Source organism: Prinia subflava, chromosome 8, assembly GCF_021018805.1.
Source record: "Prinia subflava isolate CZ2003 ecotype Zambia chromosome 8, Cam_Psub_1.2, whole genome shotgun sequence".
NCBI classification, from domain to species: domain Eukaryota; kingdom Metazoa; phylum Chordata; class Aves; order Passeriformes; family Cisticolidae; genus Prinia; species Prinia subflava.
This window is the reverse complement of record NC_086254.1, coordinates 7044052-7067527: the sequence shown is the minus strand read 5'-3', so window position 1 is coordinate 7067527 and position 23476 is coordinate 7044052. Positions and strand designations below refer to the sequence as shown.

The following is a 23476-nucleotide window of genomic DNA, read 5'->3' as shown; positions in this document are numbered from 1 at the left end:
CTTGCACGCCCACCACACCCTGACCGTGCGGCAGAGCTGGGAGGGCGATGGTGAATGAGTGTGCAAGGGGATGTGTGTGGCTCTGCATACACACACTGCAGGACACGCGCCCTGCCTTGCACACCCGTGCAGTGTCTCCCACACACGTCCCTTGCACGCCCATGCGGTGTCACACGCACTCCCTTGCACACTCGCGTCCCTCCCTTGCACACCCGCCCACACCGCGCCTGCGCACGCTCCCCATGTTACCCGCGCACGCGGCGCCCAACATGGCGGCGCCCACGGCCCGGCCCCGCCCCCGGGGTGCGGCACCGACCTCCCCAAGATGGCGGCGCCCGCGGGCCGCGCCCCCGCCGCGAGAGGCGCGGGGGGTTGTGGGGGCGGGCGGCGGCGGGGCCGTCATGGGGAACTGCCACACGGTGGGGCCCAACGAGGCGCTGGTGGTGTCAGGTACGGCCGGGACAGAGGGGCTGTGGGGTGACACGGAGGGCACCCTGAGGGAGCTGGGGGTCTTGGCTGTGAGGGGACTGTCAGGGGTTTGGGGAATCCCTGTCATGGAGGGCCCTGAGGGTTGGGAGGGCAGGTCTCTAATGCGGTGTGCTAGGAGGGGGCTTTGGGGCTGAGATTTGGTTCTCAGCGATTTGAGGGGTCTCGATCACTGGGGGGCCCTGAGGGAGCTGCGGGGGGCGGGCGTGTTTCTGTAATGGAGCCTCCTGGGAAAGGGAAATGGGAGAGTCCTGGCTGCGAGGGGACTCTGAGGGGCTTGGGGAGTCCCTGTCAGGGGGACACTCATGGAGACAACCTGTGGGAGCTGGGGGGTCTCTGTGATGGGGTGTGCAAGGAGGGAGGAGTTGAGGGGTCCTGGCTGTGAGGGCACTCCGAGGGATTCTAGGAGGGATTCCTGTCATAGTAGGGCCCTGAGTGATTTGGGAATAGATAGGGAGATGGGAGATGCTGTAATGGCACTGAGGCTCCGGGGTGGGTCCGCAGGGCGGTGGGCGAGGTCCGGCGACAGCAGCAGCGCCTCCGATGCTGCTGATTTCAGGTGATGTCAGGCAGTGGCACCAGCAAAGCTCTGTGCCCCCGCCAACGGGCTTTGGCTGGGATTGCCAGGAAGCCGTCCTGTTCCCAGGAACAGGCTGGATTTGCCAGGGAAGGGGAGCTGGATGTGAACATCCCCCTGGGGCAGAGCGCTGCAGGCTTGTCCCTGCAGTGCCTGAATTCATCCATCACATCCTGGTGCAGCTTCCTCACCAGCAGTGCCCGACTTCATCCATCACACCTGCTGCAGCTTCCTCACCAGCACATCACCTGGACCGGGACTGGGTGCAGGTGGAATGCCCACTGGACATGTGGGGTTAAACAAACCAGCAGTGAAATAGCCCATGTCTGATTCAACCTGTAGCTGCTTCAATGCTGCTGAAGCTCCAGGCTGTGCTTTGGCATGGACCAGGCTTTGTGTGGACAGGATTATTATTAATTCGTTATTGTTAGGTGAATTAATTATTGTTGGGTGATGCAAGGGCTGGGAGCTTCACTCTGTGGCAGGCGGAGGCCAGCTGCAAGGTAAAGAGCACTGGTAGAAAATGCATGTGAACATCAGGGATGTGCCTCAAGTCACAGCTCTGCCACGCCTGTTATTGTGGTTTTGGAGCCAAAGCCTCCAGCAAGCTGTGGCAGATCTGTTATCAGTTCATCTCTCTTGGATGACAGACCTGTTATGGGAATTCTTGAGGAGATGCCAGGAGCCGGCTGCAGTTCTGGAAACAAATATGCCCACTCTAGTGGTGGCTTCTACAGAGTCACAAATCCCACCCAGCAGCTGCCCAGAGCAGCAGTATTCCTTGCAGTTTTCCTGATCTGCAGTTCCCAGTGGGATCCAGAGCTGATGCTGTGCTTCCCTCCAAAGGGACTCCTGTCAAAACTGTCACTGCTTGGTGAAATGCCACATTCATGGGAAGACTGGGAAGCTGTGCTTCAGATCTGCTGGGATGCCCTTTAGTCTCAGAGCTTGGGTTTGCTTCTGTTCAGCTCTGCAGTTTACAAAACACAGCTTCCAGGATGAGCCAGCAGGAATTTGTGGCATCTGCTTGCAGTTCCAGATGTGGTGCTTTTCCACAGTCAGGGACGGCGAGCCCAGGGCACTCCTCGAAGTGCAGCTGCGTTTTAGGAAGGGAGCAGAGATCACTCCGGGTTCTGCCAGCTGGGACAGGGTTTGGAGCTGCCAGCAGACTGGTTTTCTTCAGCTGCTGCCCAGTGTAGTCTGCAGATACTTGCTGAATCCTGAGGGCACCAACTGGGAGCCCTGCAGCTCCCCTGTGCCCGTGTGCCAGGGCATTAGTGAGAGGGTGTAGCTACAAGCTGTTAAAATTCCAGGAACTTGAGCCATGTTCCTCCCAGGAAAAACAGGGAGGACCCTGTGGGCCAGCATTGATTTGTGCAATACCAAGTCAGTTTTAGGGAGAGAGGGGAGGGGAAGGGAAGGAGAAACTAATAATAATTACCAATAAGCCAAAATAATATTAAATAAACTTTAGTTAAATTAATTTAAATAAACCAAATATTATTAGAGGCATGCTTTTGGCTTGCACTCTTGAACTGTCATGTGGTACTTATTTGAAAAACTTCACTTTGTTGGGAGGGTTTTCTTTATTTTCTTTACTCAGCCTGTGCCCCTTGGCCTTTAGTCCTGGGCCTCCCCTGGCATGTGGGTTTTTCTGGGGAAGGTTGTTCTTTCTTTTCACTTTTTGTGAGACACTCGAGTTCCTCCAGGGCTCAAGAAGCAGCCAGCTGTGCCTTGGGAACGTGGAGCTTTGTAGCCTTATTTGGGAAGTTGCTTCCCAGGCACAGCTCAGCACTCTTGGCACCGCCGTCCTTCCCCTGCTGAGCAACATCGACCTCCTTCTAAGAAACTGATTGATCCATCAGTGAACTGTGGAGCCCAGGATTTGTAAGGATACCCACAGAGCCTTGAGCCTCCCCAAAATGTGGGTCTGACTTTTCTGGGAGACTCCCTTGGTGCAAGGTCTGAGGAGGCTTTGGCAGGAGCCTGGCACATCACTGAGCCCACTGAGCACAACTGGAGCTGGTGGAGTTTTTAGGCAGATACACAAAGTACCTGTTCATCCTGGTATCTGAATGTTCCCACCAGCCAAACAGGCTGTGAAAAGCTGGGTTTGCATTACAATCTGATTAAATGTAGCTTTTGTGTCTGCTGATTTTGAAATACAGCGCTATAATGTTTCTACAGTGTCACAATCAGGAAATCTGTGTTTATAGTGGCCATGTTCATCTAACAATTCCTAAACAGTGCTGCCCAAATTTCTGCATTTGGGGCATTTTCCTTTTGGCTGGCTGTAGAGGAGGAGCTCTGAGGGGAACACCTGGAGAAACATGACCTGGGGAAGTGGGCACAGCCCTCTCTGTTCCTGTAACAAAACAAACTGCTACTTCAGCAAACGTTTAGGGAGTGAAAGGAGGAAAGAAATCAGGGAAGTGCCACCCAGCTGACCCAAGTTTATCTCCAAGGAGATTATTGAGACAAGTATGTTGCCTGTAGCACCTAGAAGAAGACAAGTAGAGGTGTTTGCCATGTCTGGCTAATTTGATTCCTCCTCAGGTGAGCAGAAGTCAGCTTGAGACATATGCTCCATCCCAGCTCCTCAAATTTGACTTTGGTGCAACACGCTTTGAGGCTCCTGTTGAAATAAAAGAAGAGCTAGCAGTTAATTCTAGTTTTGTATTGCAATTTGCTGCTGCATGCCAGCAGTCCGGGGTATGAAACCCTTCCAGGGCTGTTCTAAGCTCTTCCGTCCTGTTACTGTATCCCTCTTACACCTTCAAGAATTGCTCGTGTGCTATTTTCATGTTACTTTTCTAAGATGAAAGCCTGAAATAAGGATTTTTTTGAGGCTCTTTAAGCCTTTCTACAGTCCACAGTCAAGAAGGAACTGGTTTCTTAGGTATTGTGAAATTAATATGAAACTGCCTGGAAGACCATTGCCAAGGAACTTGACAGTAACTCACTGTTCACTGAAAGAATTTATCAAGTAAGTTCCTTGTTTTGGCTTGGATAATGGAATCAAGAATGTGCTTATTGAATTTGCAGACTGAGCTGGGAATGGGTTTGAGAGCTTTGAAGAGCTGGATCAGGATCAAAACAAACTCTGGAGATTGACCCAATGGGCTCAACAAAATCCAGTGCAGTTCAGGAAGGAGAAATGTAGAAGTTACATTTAGCTGAGAAGAGTCTATTGCATGAAAATGGAACAAGAAGGTCCAGGCTGTGTCCTGAGGAAAGATGTGGTGGGCAGCAAGAGCCACCTGAACCCCACACTGGTGGTGTAATTCCAATTCTTCAGGCTCAAAAGAAATAGGAGTTTGTGGGAAGGAGCAGGCAGCTTCAGGTCTCATGAGGTTTTGCCCTATGTGCATACAATTCATTCAGTTCAAACTTTTCCAGGGTTGTGGTTTGGGTGTTCCACCTTTTGCACCAGGCAAGCCATGCAGGAAACTTGCACTGGCACTGATGATCATCTGCCAGGTTTAACTGAGTGCTCCTGCAGATTTAGGTTTGTCATTTAGGCAAGCCAAACCTCTTTCCCCACACTTGGTTTCTCACTGCTTGTGGTGCTCAGGAGTTGCTGAGTGTGCAGCGTTGCAGCTGGTCTCAAGTTGTGAGTGCTCAAAAGGGTGCTTACGCTGCTCATCTGGGAGCTTTCCTTCCCAGGAGGTGCTTCTTCACCTTTTCCAGCTCAAGGTTTCCCTGGTCATGTGCTTGTTAAATCTCCAGAACTTGCAAACTACTCTTTGGAAAGCCTGTTAGGAGGAGGTGGACAGTAGCCTCAGACCTTTTTTTTTTTTTTTGGTTTCCAAAAGGAGTTTTGGGGTAGTATCTCAGTGATTCTGTTGTGTAGCTTTGTTGTTGTTTGTCTTCCCTGAGTTGCTGTTTATGAGATGAGTTATTAAAGATGTTTTTAAACTCATTCTATAGCACTGTTACTCATTAAGTCATGTTCATACAGATTACATCCAGAACAAGGTAGGCAGTGTAATATGCTTTCATCTGCTGCAGTGACCATCAGAGGCTTTTATGGATTCAACTCAGAACTCTGCATCTTTTTAAATTAATTTTTGTTAACCTTGTCCTATTTCTGCATGTGAACAAAGCCTAATCTATACACACAGCGAGGCCTGAGAACCACACACTGGCTTCAGTCTGGGCCCTGCTTTTGCCTTCCTCTATCTCTGCATTATCTTTTGTCAGTAACTGTTTTCAATTATCAACTTTTTCCTGGTCTGTCTGTACTCAGCAGCCTGTTTACCATGACCTGATTTCACCACTTCCTGCCAGAGAGGTACCTCAGTGCCCGAGTTACCTGGGAGAGCAAACAACACAGAGCTTCTTCAGATCATCCCAGCTTTGATGTTTTGAGCCCTGTGTCCCCACAACTATTGAGGCTCACGTTCTTCCTTGCTCACTTCCTGCATCTGCTGAGAGCTCCTTTTATCTACCGACTCCCAAGCGATTAATCTTATTTCATAATAAAAAAAAACCCCAAACAAACTGACAACGTACTTTCTCCTGGCTCTGGGAATTCTTGCTTGAACATGGGACCCCTTCATTGGGAGGAGGCCAAGCTGGCTGGCAGCTCCCTGGCTATGAATTCTCCATTTGTGGCCCTGCACACTGCCCCGGAAGAGACACGGTGGATGTTTGTGGAAACGACTGTGAGACCCAGTCTGCTGGAACAGTGGGCGTATTATAGCTGGAAAAGGCAATTTCTCTGCCAAATCTCATTGTGCAAGAGGGTTTATTCTTTAGCCTTGCAAAGATTTTGCTTTGTTGGTTCCTTTTTCACTTGCTGCCTGAGAATTGAGAAAGAGGCGGCAGGACTGCCATGGAAAATGAGCCCTCAGCTCCTCAGCCTTACCAGGACGGAGCTCTGCTGCGCTCAGACGTCCAGCATGTGTGAAAGCAACTGGCTGGCATCCCACTCCTCCTTAATGTGTTCGTTTTCCCTGTTTTTTTAGGCTCTGAACAGTTTTTGACATATAATCTAGCTCAGTAGACTGTGCTCTGCAGCTGTATTGTGTAGCACTGGGAAGCAAGTGTGGAGCTGGTTTTGTGTGTGATACTAAATAAGGTATTTCCTTGCATTTCCTACAGAAGAAGAGGAACATCTGTGTGGAGAGGCACTTTCCTGTAACAATGGTGGGTTTAGAGTGAAGAGCTTTCTCAGGATATTATTAAGAAAAAATTAACAGAAGTTCAGTAAAGACCACATAGACCCTGGGAAATAAAATACCTTTCCATGTGGTGCTGCTTTTCCTGAGTGCCAGGAACACCTCCCTTCCTGTTCTTGGAAAACAAGGGCCTGGCTGAAAGGCTGAGCTAACCGGGCTGACGCCCTCCAAGAAATGTTTAAGGCATTGTGGTTACTGCAGGATATTGTATCATCAGCTTGCCTGGCGGGAGAAAGCTATCCAAAGGCTGGCTCAGAGGTGACAGGAGAATATTCCTCTAGGCTGTGCAGCACAGGAGATCTGAAAAAGTGTGTAAAGCCTTTCCCCATTTGAAATGAAGGATTGCAGATGTGGCAGGTCTGCTGGCTTGTCAACCATGGAAGCCAGCAAAGCAGGCAGTGTGTGGAAGTAGGCAGAAGATGGCTAAATGCTGGGGGATTGGAGGAAGAGGAGGAGCAAGAAGAGGAGAACAAGGAGGACAGAGTCCCTCCTGTGGTCAGAGGGCCGTGCAGGCACACTGGCCTGGATGTGTGCTGCTTCTGCTTCTATTTCTGCTTCTTCATTGTGACCTATAGTAGCAAACAATACTGGTCATTTCTCTGGCTTCATCCTTCTCCTTTTCCCCTCCCACAGCCCAAAGCTCCCAAAGCCACCCTGTTTTCTGTAGTCCTGCTCTTCCTCTGCGCTGGCTCTGTCTTGCCTGCATAGATCCATCCTGCAGGGCTGGAATTGTCTGTTGCTGTGTTTGTACAGCACTCGCCTTGCTGAGGCCCTCGGGCACTGCTGTAGTAAGAGCGATTATGGAGAGCAGCTGAGGGAGGGAATTCTGGCTCCATCTGCCTGAGAGTCAGCAGCTCCCAGCCCCAGTCCGAGCCAGGGAGCTGCACAGTTCCTCCCTTCCCAGCCATGAATCCTGGGGCTGAGCACTGGCAGGGTGCTCTCTTGAAAGGCAGCAGGTGTCTTGTTCCTTAAATCAAATCCAGAAAATGAAAATCCAGACAGCACCTTCCACTTCACTGGGATCAAATCCTAAATGTGTCAGAAGAGTTCTGGAGGCTGCCTGAATCTTGGGCACATCCAACTCTGAGATGGACCATCAAAGTGTCAGACACTGTGCTACTTGCACAAGCCAGAACTAGGAGGTATTTTTTGGGAGCTCAAGGGTTCTTCCTTCTTCCAGTGCTGACTTGAGAGCTTCTGTGGGAATTTAAGGATAGTGTGAGGGAAAGGAGGTGGATTTCTTATGTGGCTTTCCATAACAGTTAACATCACTGTTGAAGGTGCTTATATTGATTCTGGTTGCTAAAAGGGCTTAAAACTAAAATAAAGCCATTTTTTGAGATACAATCCTTTTCTGTGTGTTACTGTTGGTCATAATGAATTGTACAAATACTATTTTCCAGCTTTATAAGACAATTCCCAAAAATTTTGCCTTGCGAAAACTGCCATGTGAAGCCCATGAGGAGGAGGAAGAGTATGAACTCCTCTGCTTTTAAGTTATTCCCTGTCCAAGAGCACGTGCATGTCTGTAATCCTGGTGTCTCTGTGCTCTCTGCTGTGCTGCAGGTGGCTGCTGTGGCTCTGATGAGAAGCAATATGTGTATGGAGGCTGGGCCTGGGCCTGGTGGTGCATTACTGACACCCAAAGGTAAGGAGACCCCTGTTATCCGTGGGCTTTTGGAGTAGGAATTTGGCAAAATCATCCCAGTGGGGCTGTCAGCAGTATCTTTAGGAACACTGGATCAGACACTGTGTTTGAAACCAGGGATGAGCATCAGGAGTTCTTTGCTGGCTGTTGGCATGGGGACAGCTGGGTGCCACAGTGCAAAAGACACACACAAAAAAAGAAATCACATGCTTTCAGCTGGAGTGCTTTTCAAACCGCCTCTGTGTCCACAAGAGGAGCCAAGCTCTGCCCAGTATGGCTCAACCCCTCACCCAGTAACAAACCAGTTCGTGGCCTGCAGTGCACCAGTGCCCCCCTCTGCTCCTCAAGTCCTCCTTTGTAAAGATCTGCTGACTGCTGTCACCTTGGGAGCAGACTGTTCTGATTTAACACCACGGGATTTCCTTTCTCTCCCTTTCCTCAGCCGTGGACTTTGCTTGCTGCTGCTTGTCTGGTCTCTGAGCTGACATGCTGTGGTAGTGCTGCTGTCCTGCTAATACAGCTCTTTGTCTCTAGGATCTGTAGGAATGCTCCCTCCCAGTTCATCCCTCATGCTAACTGATACAGTCCTCTGTCTGTGAAAAAAAATAACAGGGAAAAGGATAAAGATGTGGCTTTTGAGTTTCACACTAAGTGATGGCCAGAGCTTGTAGTTAACCCTTACAGCCTCTTCCAACCTCTTTTCCGTGTGTTGTCACCAGCAAAGTGAGCATGTGGCTGCCTTCACTCTGCACATGATAGGAGGTGGGAGAGGAAGGAAAAGCCCAGCTAGTGGGCTCAGTGTTTAAGGGCTACATTTGATCCAGACAAATTCCCAAATTTCTGAGATATCTTGCCGAGAGAACTGTTAATTGAACAAATGGTTCCTGCTTCTCTTCTTCTTCTGTGAGAAGCACAAAGAGCAGTGCAGGACCTTGACCTGCCCAGTGCACAACATCAGATACATTTGGGAGGCTGATTTATTAAGTTAAGGATAGGCTGAATCCAGGGCCAAGAACTGGATTGCCAGGAACGAGCTGTTATAGGATAGAGGTGTGGGCATTATTTAGCAAATGGGGCTCTTGACAGGAATTCCAGCATCCAAACAAATCTTCTACTTTAAAATCCATACCATTTCATGCCGTGAGATGTGGGGCTTAATTCTCCTTTCTCAAATGCCTTTAAGCTGTGCCCCAGATGGAGCCCACTGCATTAACATGAAGAGTGAGACAGATTTCCTTCTCTGAAATTAGGACATTTTTTCTGGAACTGCCAGTGCTGCGAGCAAGAGAGACAGGAGCAATTGTGTTGCTGTCAGCGGCATCCCGCCAGGTAGCATTAACCTGGGAACAAAAGGAACAGTTAGAACTGGCAGGGTGCTGGGCACTTATCCTGCTGCAACCTTGAGCACTGGGGAAAAACAAGGGGAAAAAATGCTGTCCCTGTTTAGGGGTCAGAAGTAAAAGCAGTGAGAGAGACAGTGTGGTCTAATATGCCTCTGGGGAAGCCAAATGGTGTTAATTCAGCCTCCCAGGACAGCACTTGGAAGGAGCTTCTCTCCTCAATGCCTTAGCCAGGGGTGGGTAGCCAGCTCCTTGGTGTTTTCATTTATCTGTCCTCTCTTAAATACTGACACAGAAGCATCTAAATTACTACCAAAAGGAATTTTTCTGTGTGCAAAGATTACTTCAGCAGAGAACTCCAGCTGACACCAGGCTGGCACAGTTTCATGTGCAGGGTGGGGACGAGCCCCCAGCCTGTTTATCCTCATTAAAAGAAACTGCTGGATGCTGTAAACTCCCTCCCATGACCAGGGAAGCTGATTATGGAGCCCTGGGAGCGGGCAGTGGGAGAAAGGCAAACTGAACAGGGAAAGGCTGAAACCCTGAACGTCTCATCTGTCCTTTGCAATGAGTGTCTTACTCTCTGGTAACTGCTGTGTGTATTTGCTGTCCTACCCTTGCTCCTCCCTGCTCAGAGTGTCTTTGGAGGTTTTGACCATCCTCTGTCGCTGCGAGAATGTTGAGACGTCGGAGGGGGTCCCACTGTACGTAACAGGGGTTGCACAGGTAATAATCCACCAGCTTCCTAACACACTGTCTGACTGTTTATCCCTCTGTTTTGAGCAGCAGCAGCAGCAGCAGCAGCAGGATAACATAAAAACTAATGGTTTTCTAACAGGACAGCTGAAATCTCCATACTCTCTTCTTCTTCCCCATCTCCAGCACTTGCCCTGTGGCACTCCCCAGTTAATAGGTAATGCAGGCAGGTACATTCCCGGCAAATTCCAAATTCAGCATTGCTGTACCTAATATTTGCTCCTGCTGTAACCCTTTCCTTGTCAGCACTGTCTCCATTGTGGGCTTGGGGAGGAGCAGAAGGACATCTGCTTTTGTGTGGAGGCACAGAGAAGCCAGGTTGGATTCTGTACAGGATTTGGGACAGGTGGGAAGGCAGGTTTCATGCCATTTCTAAATTGCAACTGTGCCTGGCTCTGCAGTGTTGGCTGTGGATTCCAACTAAGCCCTTCTTCCTCCAAATGGAGACACTGCCCATTTTGGATGTTGTCACCTTTAAAAATACAGCACAGAGACCTCAGATGAGTTGCAGCACACAGGACTGGCATTATGAACCAGTAATGACCAAATATCCCTGTGAGCAGAACTAAGAAGCAGCACAGTTTGGAAATTAAATTTCAAGTCTAGATTAGGCCTTCACAAGGCTGAAATCCTGCAGCCTCTGATTAAAGCTGTGAACACATGGCAAAAAATGCCTGTGCATGTCCTGGACAGTGGGATGTGTTTTATCAGCTCCCAGTTTGCGTGCCAGTTTAATTAGGACAGTGGCCAAGGCAGGCATGAACTTGCAGGGATAGGTTTCAGCACTTCCAGCCAATCCTGGAGCAACCCAGCATGCATGCAGCAGCCCAGGGCAGCCCCTTCATGGTTCAGATGTTTGACCTGATGTTCACTGACACAAACTCTCTGCCCCGTGGCTCCCTGTCCTGACTCCCAGCATCTTTCTGGCTCGTTATGGCTCACATGGGAGCCAGGCTTGGCTTCCTGGAACAGAACCTGCCACAGCCAAAGATATCCCTTGTTTTACCAAATTGTGACCTGCAGATTTCTGGGACTGACCAAAGTACCTCACCTGGGGTGATTGAGAAAGCTCTGGAGCTGCAGGATCTGTTCCTGGGTGCCTGATACTCTACGGGCGTGGCTATAAAGAACCAAAAACTCGTTTCCATCTTTGGGTCACAGGACACTGGAAAAATAGAGGGAGAGGTGAACGAGGTCAGGGGGCAGGTCTGTGGTAGGGCTAACCCAAGGCTTCTTCAGCATCAGTGTCAGGTTCTGCCAAGCACCAGCGCTCGTGTGAGGTGGGTGGGAGCATCCCAGTTCTGTGCTGTGCTTTTAAACCAGTGACACCACCCCGTGCTGCCATGGCATTGGGCAGCGTGGCACCATGAGCCTCTGACAGAGGGCCCTTTGGGGTCCCAATGCTGCAGCTTCTGGCTCCTCACTAACCCAGAAGGAGGGAAAGGGCCACAGGATAATTTCCAGCCTGGATTCCAGCCTTTTGCTGATAAATTACCTTCAAGCATTATGTGAAAATCTATTTCTTGGCCACAATGCCTTGTCTGTCTCCAGTCACAGATGTGGTCCCTTGGCTGCAGTCTGTGCCTGCTTTGCATTACCTGTGATGAGTGCAGCAGGTAGCCTGATGCAGGAGATGCAAAGGGAAGAGCTGAGTGTGTGTAACCTGGAAACGTGCAAATATTTTACGTTTTTTGGCAGGATTTCCCTAGAGATAATGACGTTACAGCCCAGGTGTGAGGACGTAGAGACGGCGGAGGGGGTAGCTATAACTGTCACAGGTGTGGCACAGGTACAGTAACTCCAAAACATCATTTCAGGAATGCATGTCTCTAACTTACATCTGGTTTTCTCTCTTAAGAGGTTGCTGTTGTCCAGGGAGAGAAGCCAACTGCTCTGGAATAAATCTTTGTACCAAACCACATTGTCCTTGTTGGTACAAACACGTTCCAGCATGTTCCATGTGGTGAAGGGGGTTGTGACTTCTCCTTCTCTCCCCAACATCATTTTTTTCTGGTGTCTCATTTGTCCACGTGGCAAATGAGGTGTGTTGGGGTGACTTGATGTGTTTGTGGAATGCTGATGTGCTGTGGTTGCCCTTGGAGCTGTGTGACCCCACAGGACTGACCCATAACCTCCTGGGATGGTATCAAGCATTATATTCCTTTGGATTGTTATTGTTACCACGTGGGCCTTGTAATTCTTCATGGTGAGTTAAAGCTTAAAAAAAAAGAATTTAGTCCCTCCAGGCAGTAAAACTGCGTGTAAAATTTTTGGCTGGAATTGGGTTTTGATTCGCTACAGCTTTTTTCAAATGTGAGAACCTGCTTTTGCTGCTTGTGGCAGCACACCAAAACCCTGCACTTCTTGGAGTCTGAGGTCTGCTGTCCTGGTACAGTCTGTCCTTGGGGCCAGGTCCTGCCCTGGGGAGGATGCTGGGAGGGAAATGTTAGTTTTTGAGGGAATTTGGCTCCTCGAGTAGGCAGCTGGATGCTGTGATTGAAAATTGCTCCTGACAGCTCATTCTGCAGTTGGGTGTACAAGCTGAGAGTGGCTCTCAGTGCACACAGGGCTGTGGTCAGTGTGTGTCCGAGGTATGTCCAGGTGTGTGGTCACAGGACAAGTGGCTGCCACATTCCTATGGGGAGCTCTGGAGCCAAGGGGAGCTGCTGAGTGACCCAAATCCCTCATGGACCCAGCTCTTGAATAGAAACCAGGACCCTTGGTTTCTATTTTTCAGTACTTTATATCCATCTTTCACTTCCTTTCCAGTTTTTTATATCCATTTAACTGCTAAGGTGCCACATAACCCCAGTGGTCTTTGCATGATTGGCAGAAATGTGTGCACCCACATCTCCCTTCACACTCTTTTCCTAAATCTGTTGGCTTTTCCCTCTGTATTTGGTGTTCTCTGAAGCCAGCATTCCCTTTTGTCCTAGTTTTGGGAAATCCTTCCTGCAAAATGGTCTGGTAGCAGAGGGCTGGATCACCAGGTGCCTTAATTTAAAAATGCAGACCCAAGTTCATCTCATTCATGTTATTCTCTCTTCTCACTGTTCATTTTTTCCACTGACAGTTAATTTTAAAGCTGAAATCCAAGGAACTGCCACGCAGAAAGCAGCCTCAAGGCTGTTGGGGATGTGCATGGCACAGGTTACCTTAATTCTGCAGAAGTGCTTTTTGAGGCGAATGTTTTCTGTTAAGGGCTTGAGCAAAAAAATAGGGAAAAAAACCCCAAACAAATTATTCTTAGAGGAACAGCTTTTAAAGTGTTTGCTGCAATGATAGAAGTACTTAATGTGCATAAGGGTGGTGTTCTTTTCTTGAGAAGGGATGTAATGAGTGCCCACCAGTAGCCTCCTTCCCGTGTTGGCTGGATGCTGGGATGTGCTGGGATGCTGCTGCCTTAGGCCGTGGGCTCTGTACCCCTCTGTAGCATTTTCCTGAGCCTCCAGCTAATTGGATTCTCTGTGCTCACCCCTCACTGCGAGTGCAGCTGGCTGGAGCAGGGTGCAGCAGCATCGATCCTGCACACAGGAGTGCTGGGTGGAGGCTCTGTGATTCCCTGCCAGCCGAGGGCTCTCCCTCTGATGGGAATGACATTTGAGTGTCGCAGTGCCCTGCCTGAAACCCTGCAAAACACGCTGAGCACAAATTGCTCAACCCTGGCTTCTTTTGTGCCAGCCTTTGCTTTGAAGGTTGGGATCTGTATTCCATGCAGAGCCAGGCTCCCGTGGGCTGGCCAGGGCTCACCCTGGCTGGCTGGCTTTGTCCAGAGGCTGAATCATTCCTTGCTCCCAAGTACCACAGGGATTCTCCTAATGAACATCCTGCCCTGTGCACTTTCCTCTCCACAGCTCCCAAGGGTAGGGATTGTTTGGAGAGGTGGAATTGCTGGCAGATGCTCAACATAAATGTCACTGCTGAGTCTAATTGCTTTTGATACTTGCAAAAATCTCCTGTTTGCTGTGAGAGGAGCCTCGTGCAGGGCTCACACTCCTGGGTGCAGCTCCAAAGCAGCTCTCCCGACTCCCCCTTGTGTGGGAAGAGCACACTGCTGGCCTGGGATGTAGGGACAAGAAACCACTGTGGAATTGACCCCAAAAGGATCCCAAGAGGCTTTGGGGACAATGTGGAAGAGGATTGCCATGCTTGCCTGAGGCTGTTTGACATTTTGACTGGGAGACCCAGTCTGGGAAGCAGCAGTAGGAAATAGGCTCAGCCTGGGTTGATGTTTCTTTACATTACGAGGGGCAGGGTTGTGGCAGGTGAGTTTTGGCCAGCTCACTGTCTAGCATGGTCCACCTCCTGTCCCCTCAGAAGATGACAATCAATCCCAGCTGTCCTGCTCTCTGGCAGTGCCCAGACCAGGTGCTGCTGTTCAGCTCTGGAGGGATCATTTTGCATGCGTGGGCTGACAGACAAGACTCTCAAGAAGGAGTTGTGTTGCTTTTGCGGCTGGAAGTGCTAGAAGGTATCAGAGTGAGGGCTGTAGGGTGTGAATCTCTCAACAGTGTGCACGGGGACCCTTGGAGGGCCCCTGTACAGCACCTGTGCTTTGGAAATCTCTGAACCAGGTCCAGCCAAGGCCCTTGAGGCAGGACTCAGGGTGCCACCAGCTCCTTGTGGGACAGGAGGCACTGCCCAGCCCAGCTGTGTCCATGAGAGGGTGCTGTAGGATCCAGAAAGCTCTGGATGTGTGGCTGCTATGGACCTGCTCCTTCTCTGGTGCTGCCAGGCACAGAATGTCCCTGTGCCCAGCCTTTGTCTGAGCCCTCAGACTGGACAGGGCCACCAGGAGCTCGTCTTGGTGGGCTGCAGCTCCTCATAGCTGGGTGCTGTAGAGCACAGATCTCCTCTGCCTAAACACCCCACAGGGATTCGTAATTCATTTTGCCTTTAAAAAGCAGCCCTGTGACCAGCAGGACCATCCTAAGACCCTGGCTTGGCTGGAATGGGGGTGCTTTTACACCTGGCCCTGGTGTAAAGGAGGTGAAAACATTGCTGAGGTGGCTGTGTCCCAGCTCTGGGGATTGTCACCAGACTGACCATGTGGAGCAGAACAGCCAAGTCCTGACACATTGGGGTCATTGCAAGGGATGCCTGGGAGCTCCCAGCTACAGGCAGGAGACAAACCATGGCCTTATTGTCTCATCTCTCCTTCCAAGGAACACTGAATGGAACCCCTGTTCCCAAGCTGCACCTTGGCCATGTCACACTCTTTCTCATTCTTTGCCTTTTTGGGGTCAGAAAAATTAATTCTAGTGAAAGAGGAGGAAGGGGAAGGTAACAAAAAGGGTTTTGGCCAGGGATGGTAATACCCAGCTTTCTTCTGACTCTGGTGTTGGTGTGGTGGCTGAAGTGCTGTTTCAGGAGGTTTTGTAGGGTTTCTGTGAGCTGGGACTGGTAGGGCCAGGCTCTGTCCCCACTGCTGAGCTGCTGGCAGGGTTTGGACAGCAGCACAGAGAGCAGGGGCTCTCTGGCTGGTCCAGTGGCCTGGCTCACACAGTGACAGCTCAGCATGGTCCCCTGGAGCCAGCACGGGGGCCTGGCAGCCTGGTGGTGGTACTGCTGCTGCTGCTGCTGCTGGGTGCCTGCACCTCCTGGACAGGCACCTTCAGTCCCTCTGGTTCTGTCTCCTGTCTCTAGGTGAAGATAATGACCGAGAAGGAGCTCCTGGCTGTGGCCTGTGAGCAGTTCTTGGGGAAGAACGTGCAGGATGTGAAGAACGTGGTCCTGCAGACGCTGGAGGGACACCTGCGCTCCATCCTAGGTGTGGAGGGGCTCATCCCCTGCAGCCATCTCGAGTGGCTTTGTCCCCTCTCAGCTGGCTGCTCCCAGTATCGCTGCCACCACACAGCCACAGCCGAGGTGCAGAGGTGGCATCTGCCCTCCAGCAGCTCCCTCTGTGTGGCTGGGCCTTGTGATAAATGAGTTTTCAGTGCCTGCAGTGAGAGATGTCTGAGTCCCCAAGGGCCACAGGTAGCACGTGTGGGTGGTGGTTGCACTTGTGAGACTGAGATGTTGCTGCCACTGCTGTGGCAGAGGATTACACCCTTGTGCCCAGGCCTGAAGAGATTAGGGACAACAAGGATGTTGCTGAGCTTAGACCCACATTTTTGTGTGTTACCTATTCCAAATAAAGTGAAGGCTTCACCTTCCTCCCCTCTTCAGGTACCCTGACAGTGGAGCAGATCTACCAGGACAGAGACCAGTTTGCCAAGCTGGTGCGGGAGGTGGCAGCTCCCGACGTGGGTCGCATGGGCATCGAGATCCTGAGTTTCACCATCAAGGTACTCCCAGACTTTGGGCGCTGCACTGCAGGCAGAGCTGTAGGAGCAGTAGGAGAGGGCCTGGCCCTGACCCCCCTGCTGCAGCTGGAGGCTCGGGCTGACAGCCTGGCCCAGCCCTCGGGGAGTTTCCATGACAGCCGCCACAGCATGTCCTGGATCCAGGCAGCTGGGCCAGGAGCACCCGGGTAGCTGCCTGTGTACACAGGCTCGTGGAGAGAGCTGGCTGCTAACCCAGCCTCCTGGGAGGGAGGGAAGATGTCGGATGCCTTCTCCCTGCCCTCCCTGTTTGTTTGGAGCAGCTGACATGACGTGTTCTGACCCTGGCCTGACTGCACTGAGCTTCAATGGGAAAGAGAGCACGATGGAGTCACTCATTTGAAGTGGTTATGACTTATCTCCCCTCCCCAGGATGTCTATGATAAGGTGGATTACCTGAGCTCCCTGGGGAAGACTCAGATTGCAGCTGTCCAAAGGGATGCAGACATTGGAGTGGCGGAAGCCGAGCGGGATGCTGGCATTCGGGTGAGTCCAGAGATGTGCTGGGCTTCCCTGGAGCAGCCTCCTCTGCTCCAACTGCACGCCCTGAAACTCTGCTGCCTGTTCCCTCTCTGCAGGAGGCAGAGTGCAAGAAAGAAATGCTGGATGTCAAGTTCATGGCAGATACCAAAATAGCAGATTCCAAACGGGCTTTTGAGTTGCAGAAAGCTGCCTTCACTGAGGAGGTCAACATTAAGGTGAGAGTATCCCACAGCCCACTGCTGTTCCCTGGAGGGTCTGTGATGGTGTTTGTGGCTCTGGGACTTGTCAGCTTCCTCCTCCTGTATCTGTTAGGAGAGCTGGAGATGGAGAACACAGGTCTGTGTGTCATTGTACTCCTTGCAGAAGATTCCTCTCCTGTTTGCAGCAATTCAGTGGGACTTGGAGAAGAGGAAAGGATGGGGAGGGTTGAACCTGGAGCTGGTTGGGCTGAAGTGCTGTGGGAAGAGCAGCACTGAGGACTGAGATGTCACCACTGGGAAAAGGTTTAATAGCAGGAGTCGTGTCTGGTTTGGGGTCCTTATGTCTGTGTACAGGAGTTCCTGGCACAAACCCCTCTTCTCCTCTCCCCATGTGAAGACTGCAGAGGCCCAGCTGGCCTATGAGCTCCAGAGCGCCCGGGAGCAGCAGAAGATCCGTCAGGAGGAGATCGAAATCGAGGTGGTGGAGCGCAAGAAGCAGATCGAGGTGGAGCAGAAGGAGGTGGTCCGCATGGAGAAGGAGCTGATGGCCACGGTGAAGCAGCCGGCCGAGGCCGAAGCCTATCGCATCCAGCAGATCGCCGAGGGAGAGAAGTGAGTGAGCCCTGGGCTGGGCAGGTGGGAGCACAGTGCTGCCCTGAGCCCCACTCCTGGGCTCTGCAGGGATCCGGGCTGCTGCAGGGCTGCATTTCCCTTGCCAGGGTGAAGCAAATCCTCCTTGCTCAGGCGGAGGCAGAAAAGATCCGCAAGATCGGGGAGGCCGAGGCTTTTGTGATCGAGGCCATTGGGATGGCAGAGGCTGAGGGGTTGAAGCTGAAAGCAGAAGCACTCCAGAAGTACGGAGAAGCTGCCCAGCTGTCTCTAGTGCTGGATGCACTGCCTGAGGTGACTAGGGGGCAGTTTTCCCCTGCTCCAGCTGGGCTGGGGGAGTTCCCAGTCTGGGCCAGGTCTCTTGGGGGCACAGCAAGGCCCTGTAGGGACCTTTCTCAGTGAGCTGCTGAGCAGTTCCTTGACTCTCTGCTCACCCTGCTTCCCCAGATCGCTGCCAAAGTGTCTGCTCCCCTCTCCAAAGTGGATGAGATCGTTATCCTCAGTGGAGAGAACGGCAGCACCATGTCTGGTGTGAACCGTCTCCTGGCTGAGATCCCCACCTCCGTGCGTGCCATCACTGGTGTGGATCTCACAAAGGTGAGTTGGGCACTGGCAGCTGGCAATGCCAGTTGCTCTTAGGGCACAGGGACTGGCCTGGAAGCTTTCAGCTTCCCAGGGAGCCTCTCCTTCCCCAGCCCTGACCACCACGTAGTGCAGGCAGTGCCCTGCCTCCTCCCCCTGCAGCCCTAACAGCTTCTCTCTTCCCCTCCTGCAGCTTCCTCTGTTCCAGAAAGCCACCGAGGCTGAGAAATGAGGTTGGCCAATCCAAAGCTAGTGAAGATCACTCCCTGTTATGCACTCAGACATCAACTGCCTTCTACACATGGGAATTCCTTTTATATCAAAGACAATCTGAGTTTCGTTTGTAACTGGTGCCTTATTTTGTAGGGCCAGAAAAGATGCATGTCCTGTCTGCTGCTCTTTTTATTCCAAGGCTAAGAGAGGATTTATTTTCTAATTAACTTTGTGTTGTCTCAGGCCAACCCCATCCCCAGTTATGACTGGCAGCTTGTCTGGTGTTGCAGTCCCGGTGCCTTGCTGTTCTCTGCCCTGGGGTGAACACCTGGGACTTGGAGCAGAGGCTTGGGATGGGGAGTTTTAGGAAGAGAACCAGGACCTCCCTCCCCTGGGCTTCTTGCTGTCTCTCCGTGACCCTCCTGGGCCCTGTCCCAGCCCTGCCTCTGCCCACAGTTGTCCCTGTGGCTGGCTCTCCCTGTCCCTGTGTCACCCCCAGGGCCCCCACAGTGCCAGCAGCCCTGCCCAGGCGGGGTGGGTGGCAGTCAGCCCCCCAGGAAGGTGACAATCCAGCACTAGCAGTGCGTGCTGCCCTCTCCCATGCTTGGGGAATTTTCCTCATAGGATCTGAAGCAGGGAGAGCTCCAGGGGACAGAGGGAGCCCAGCTCAGCCCTGGTGAGATCTCACCACCGCCAATACAAAAAAGTAGCTCTGTGCCAAAGCCACCCATCCCCTGTGAGGGCAGTGAAGCCACCGTGGCTGCTGTCCCCAGGTGCTGTGGTACTTTCTGACCCCACAACTACTCAAGCAGAGTGGTGGTCAGAGGTGGTGGGGGACCAGCAGGACACTGAGGTGGGGACAGGCTCCTCCAGCACAGCCTGTACAGCTGCCCTGCCTCCCCTGCCCCTGCCTCTTACGGCCAGTGGCTTTGCTGCCTTGTGACAATGTGAAAGAGATTGTTCCCGTGTGTGCCCGTCCTCCCCACAGTGCCACCAGAGCCCTGTGCTGGCTGTGCCCCTTCCCTGCCTGTCTCGATGCCTGTGTTCAGTGTGGCTGGCACTGCCAGACCCGCGTGTGAAGTCAGCCTGGCGCTGCTGGGAGCGGGGGCGTTTGGGGGTCCTGCACTCACAGCTCAGTGCCCCCAGCCCGTGCCACAGGGCGGCTGCAGGTCCCTCCTGGCGGAGCCCTTTGCCAGGAATGACCCACGGCGGGTGCTGGGTGCTGCCTCCCCCCGTGCCCTCCCCGCCGCCGGGGCGGGGGGAGCGGCGTTATCAGCCCCCGGCGTGCGCTGGCCGGGCAGGCGGGCCGGGCTCTATCTGCATGTGCCTGCGCCCGCCACGCCGCTGCTGTGAGATAATAAACCCTTGTCACCTCCTGCCTGGGCTCTGTCTCGTCCCTCACGTCCGTCTGTCCCGCCCCAGCACCCCTGCGTGCGTGTCCAGCTGTGCCTTGGGCTGGCTGGGGGCTGCTGGCCCGGGAGCGTTCCCGCTGGGATGGGGGAACAGGGGGTGCGGGGAGGGAGATCCCGGCTCACGCTGCTCCTCCAAGGCTCCTGGGAGCTCGTGGCTTCCCCGTGGTCACCGTGTCCCCATGGGCTCTGTGTCCCAGCCCTCTGTGTGGGAGAGCCTTGTCCTGCTCCCACAGGGGTGAGTGTGGAGCCAGGAGGCACCGAGTGAGCCCCACTGCATGGCCCGTGTTACCCCAGGGGGTGACCGCTGCAGGGGCACCCCAAAGAGGGGCACCCCGGGGGCTGGAGATGGGATGACGGGTGCTGAAGGTGCTGTGTCACAGCAGCCACGGTGGTGGCAGCAGGTAATGTCCCCATGCCCTGCCCCACACGCCCTTCCCTGCCCTTGGGGACAGCAGGGTGGTTCTGGGGGTACCTGTTCTGCTCAGGGTCACCCTGCAAGCAGGACCAGTGACAGCCAGCGTGGGGCTGGCATGAGGGGCTTTGCTGCACTGCCCTCCCTGGGGAAAATGGCTCCTTCATGCCCTCCAGACCCTCCATGTCCCCCAAACCCATGGCAGGACAACAGGCCCAATCCTACGTGTCCTGCAGGGTGGCTCTACAGATACACAGGGTGGGGACAGCCCTGCAGCTCCCAGTGCCTCCTTATCTGGAGCCAGACACGCTGCCCCAGGGCAGCCCGGCTGCTGGAGGGCTGTGGCACTCGGGGGGCTCCTGTGGCACCTGGGGGTTCCCACACCAGCTCTGTGGTGCCAGCCTGGGGCACACTCAGGCCCCCTCTGCTGCTGTGGGGTACAAGGCCACAGGGCAGGGCTGCCCTGAGTGCTGAGCAGGGAGCAGGCACCGGCCAGCATGGAGAAAATCCCATGGGGATAAATCCCCTGGGACTCACCTGGAGCTGGCAGGGCTCAGGGGACTCAGGGACACTTTGCCTGTGTCACTGCTCTGCATGCTGGGCTGCCTGAGCCACAGTTTGGGGAACACCACAGGCTCCAGAACACCCCTGGGTCACAAGAGGGACCAAAACATGAGGTCCCCTGCAGCCCCCAAGTCCCCACAACCTCATGCCCTGGGACAGGCTCAAACCAGGGATTGACCCTGTGCCCCCTCCTGCCAGGGTTTGCCCAGGCCAGGGGGACTGTGGGCCATGCTGCCCCTGTTCCTGTCACCCAGAGGTGACAGCAGATCCAGGGACACCTTGTGTGGCAGGGCAGGGTCCCTGATAGCCGAGGCTGCTGCTTATCAGGTCCCGCAGGGATTATCACCTCCCCCCAGCCGATTTCCAGGAATGCCAGCCTGCTCCGGCGAAAACAACCCGGCACAATGGCACAGCACTGGCTGTGGGATGTGGCCCTGTGGGGACAGACAGGGCTGGGGGACACAAATGGCTGGGGTCATGCACAGGCAGGTGACACTCATGGTCAGGGGATGGTCATGGTGGTCAGGGGACAAGTATGACCAGGGTCATGTGCAATGAGGGGACACAGCCCTCCAGGGGACAGACATGGCCAGGGGAGCGTGTCCTTTGGGGACATCGAACTGGGATCCTCACAGGATCACATCCCTCTGGAAGGGGGAATTTTTTTCCAGGGCATCCCTAAAGACAGGAGGGCAAATCCTCTTTTGGGGGACACTAGGGGTCATGTCCCTCAGGGGAGCAAATATGGCCAGAGGCACAGCACTACAGAGGTCACCCACCCCAGGGGAACACAGGCTCCCTGCACCCACGTGTACCCTGTCCCTGACCTGAGGGTGCCTGTGTAGGGTGACCCCCCACTCCCAGATGTCCCTCCTGGGCCTCATCCCCACAGGCTGCCACCCTGCCTGTCCAAAACCACTGTTCAGCAACTGGGAACCAGTTTGCAGCGGGGAGTTCCCAGTTCGGGGTCCCCACAACAATGGGAAGGGATAATCCTGGTGACCACAGGAGGATGGGACATTTGTGGGGCCACCCTGAAGTGGAAGACACAGGGGGTGGCCCCTTGCAAGCCCCACATCCCCCCATGGACAATGCCAGGCTGGGTGGTGGGAGCTGCTTGGGGCGGTGCCCCCCGGGCATGAAGGGGTTAAGGGCCCCATCCAGCTGTGCAGTGCAGATGTGAGATATGCAGATGAGGCAGAGCAGGTTTTATAAGGCGGGTGCAGATCCAGCACCCCACAAAGCCCCAGTGCCACCCCTATAGGTAGGTGCCACCCCCTGGGGAGCTGCTGTTCTGCTCAGGGAGGGTGGGATTGGGGGAGACAAAGGTGGGGTTTGGGGAACCTCTGTCCTGCTCTTAGATGGTGGAGGTGGCATAAAAGGAGGGGTTAGGGGGATGTTGTGGTGAGGAGGCAATTGGGAGCCTTCAATCCCACTCCGGGGCAGCAATGGGGGGCAAAAATGGGATAGGGAGGTGTTGGGGAGAGGGGGGTGATTGGGAACCTCTGCTCCTTTCCAGGGTGGTGGGAATGGGATGACAAGGAGGAATTAGGGGGGATGCCTGGGGAGGGAAGCCACTGAGAACCTCTATCCTGCTCTGGGGTGGTGGAACTGGGAGGGATAAAGAGCAGGTAGGGAGGTGCTGGAGCAGGGAGGCCTCCAGGAGGCTCAGGAAGCAACAGGACCAGGGATGGGTGAGGGTGACACCCGGGTGGGGGCTGTGCTCCCTAACCACGCTGTCCCCTGCAGGCTCTGCTCTCTCTGCACGCTGTCCCGGGCAGGATATCATCGTATACTGTAAGTTGGCTATGAGACACTACAGTATAGATGATGTACTCCCCGGGCTGCACCGACCTCCTCCCGCCACGACCGCCACCGGGGCACCGGGGATGCGCCACGCGGGCTGGGGGCGGGGTGGGACGGGGCACCCCGGGGTGTGGAGGATCCGGACACAGCCAGGGACCCGCGGCCGGCGGGGAAACCGTTACCATTACTGAGTTTAGTAATGGTAACGGTTCTGCCGACGGCCGGGCACGCGGCATGGAGCGGCACGGAACGGCACGGGATGGATGCAGTAATGGAGCCCTGGAGACGGGCACAGGACAATAAAAAGAGTTACAGAACCATGGCTCCGTCTCTCCTTTCTCACAGCATCCCCTGGGGGTTCCAGGCCTGGTGGAACTGAGGAACTGGGGAGCGCTGGGCTGCACTGGGGGCTCAAGGGAGCACTGGGGTGCAGGGTGTGACTGGGAATTTCGGGTGCATTCAGGTGTAGAGGGGCACAGGGGTACCTTGGGGCAGGGCTTTGTGGTGCAGGGGACATGGGAGTGCGCTGTGGGGTGTTGCAGGGAGAACTGGGGGGAACTGGGAGGCACTGGGGGGTAATGGGGAGGGCTGGAACACTCGAGGAGCATTGTGGGGTGTAGTGTAAGGCGAGCACTGGGATGCACAGGGTTTTACAGAAGAGGGGAACTGGGAGCACTGGGTCTCACTGGGGAGCACAGGGGGCTCTAATCACATGCAGGGGATGTGTTGGGCCTCCTGAGGTGCACTGGGATGGACTGGAGAGGGTTGTAGGGAGCACTGGGACAAACTGGTTGGTGTTGTATAAGGCACTGTGGCTCATTGGCCTGTGTGATGGGGAGCACTGGGGGCACTGGGAGCACTGGGCTGTGTGACAGGGAG

At 53.8% G+C, this 23476-nt stretch overlaps 1 protein-coding gene across 6 annotated transcripts; it reads left to right on the top strand.

Annotated features, from left to right (window-relative positions):
* Positions 1-39: 39 nt before the first annotated feature.
* On the top strand, positions 40-19781 carry FLOT2 (flotillin 2). Of its 6 annotated transcripts, none has more exons than XM_063402650.1 (12): positions 313-450; positions 7813-7894; positions 9145-9223; positions 9870-9960; positions 15637-15760; positions 16162-16280; positions 16689-16802; positions 16895-17014; positions 17397-17611; positions 17719-17902; positions 18056-18205; positions 18384-19781. In XM_063402650.1, exons 2-12 carry the CDS (start codon positions 7831-7833, stop codon positions 18420-18422), a joined length of 1299 nt encoding a protein of 432 aa, XP_063258720.1. In that variant the 5' UTR covers positions 313-450; positions 7813-7830; the 3' UTR covers positions 18423-19781. The 6 variants fall into 6 exon arrangements, with proteins under 6 accessions (XP_063258721.1, XP_063258720.1, XP_063258725.1 ...); XM_063402656.1 differs by lacking the exon at positions 9145-9223 and adding an exon at positions 11689-11779 and having other exon boundaries at positions 399-450; positions 9870-9938; XM_063402655.1 differs by lacking the exons at positions 9145-9223; positions 9870-9960 and adding an exon at positions 11689-11779 and having other exon boundaries at positions 315-450.
* Positions 19782-23476: the final 3695 nt, after the last annotated feature.

Bases quoted from the DNA above. Each gene is read 5' to 3' on its own strand.
- FLOT2 (XM_063402651.1), top strand. From the start codon at position 55: ATGAGTGTGCAAGGGGATGTGTGTGGCTCTGCATACACACACTGCAGG. The intron at 17,015-17,396 runs GTGAGAGTATCC...CCCCATGTGAAG, and splicing joins CTGAGGAGGTCAACATTAAG to ACTGCAGAGGCCCAGCTGGC. The intron at 18,206-18,383 runs GTGAGTTGGGCA...CCCCTCCTGCAG, and splicing joins CTGGTGTGGATCTCACAAAG to CTTCCTCTGTTCCAGAAAGC.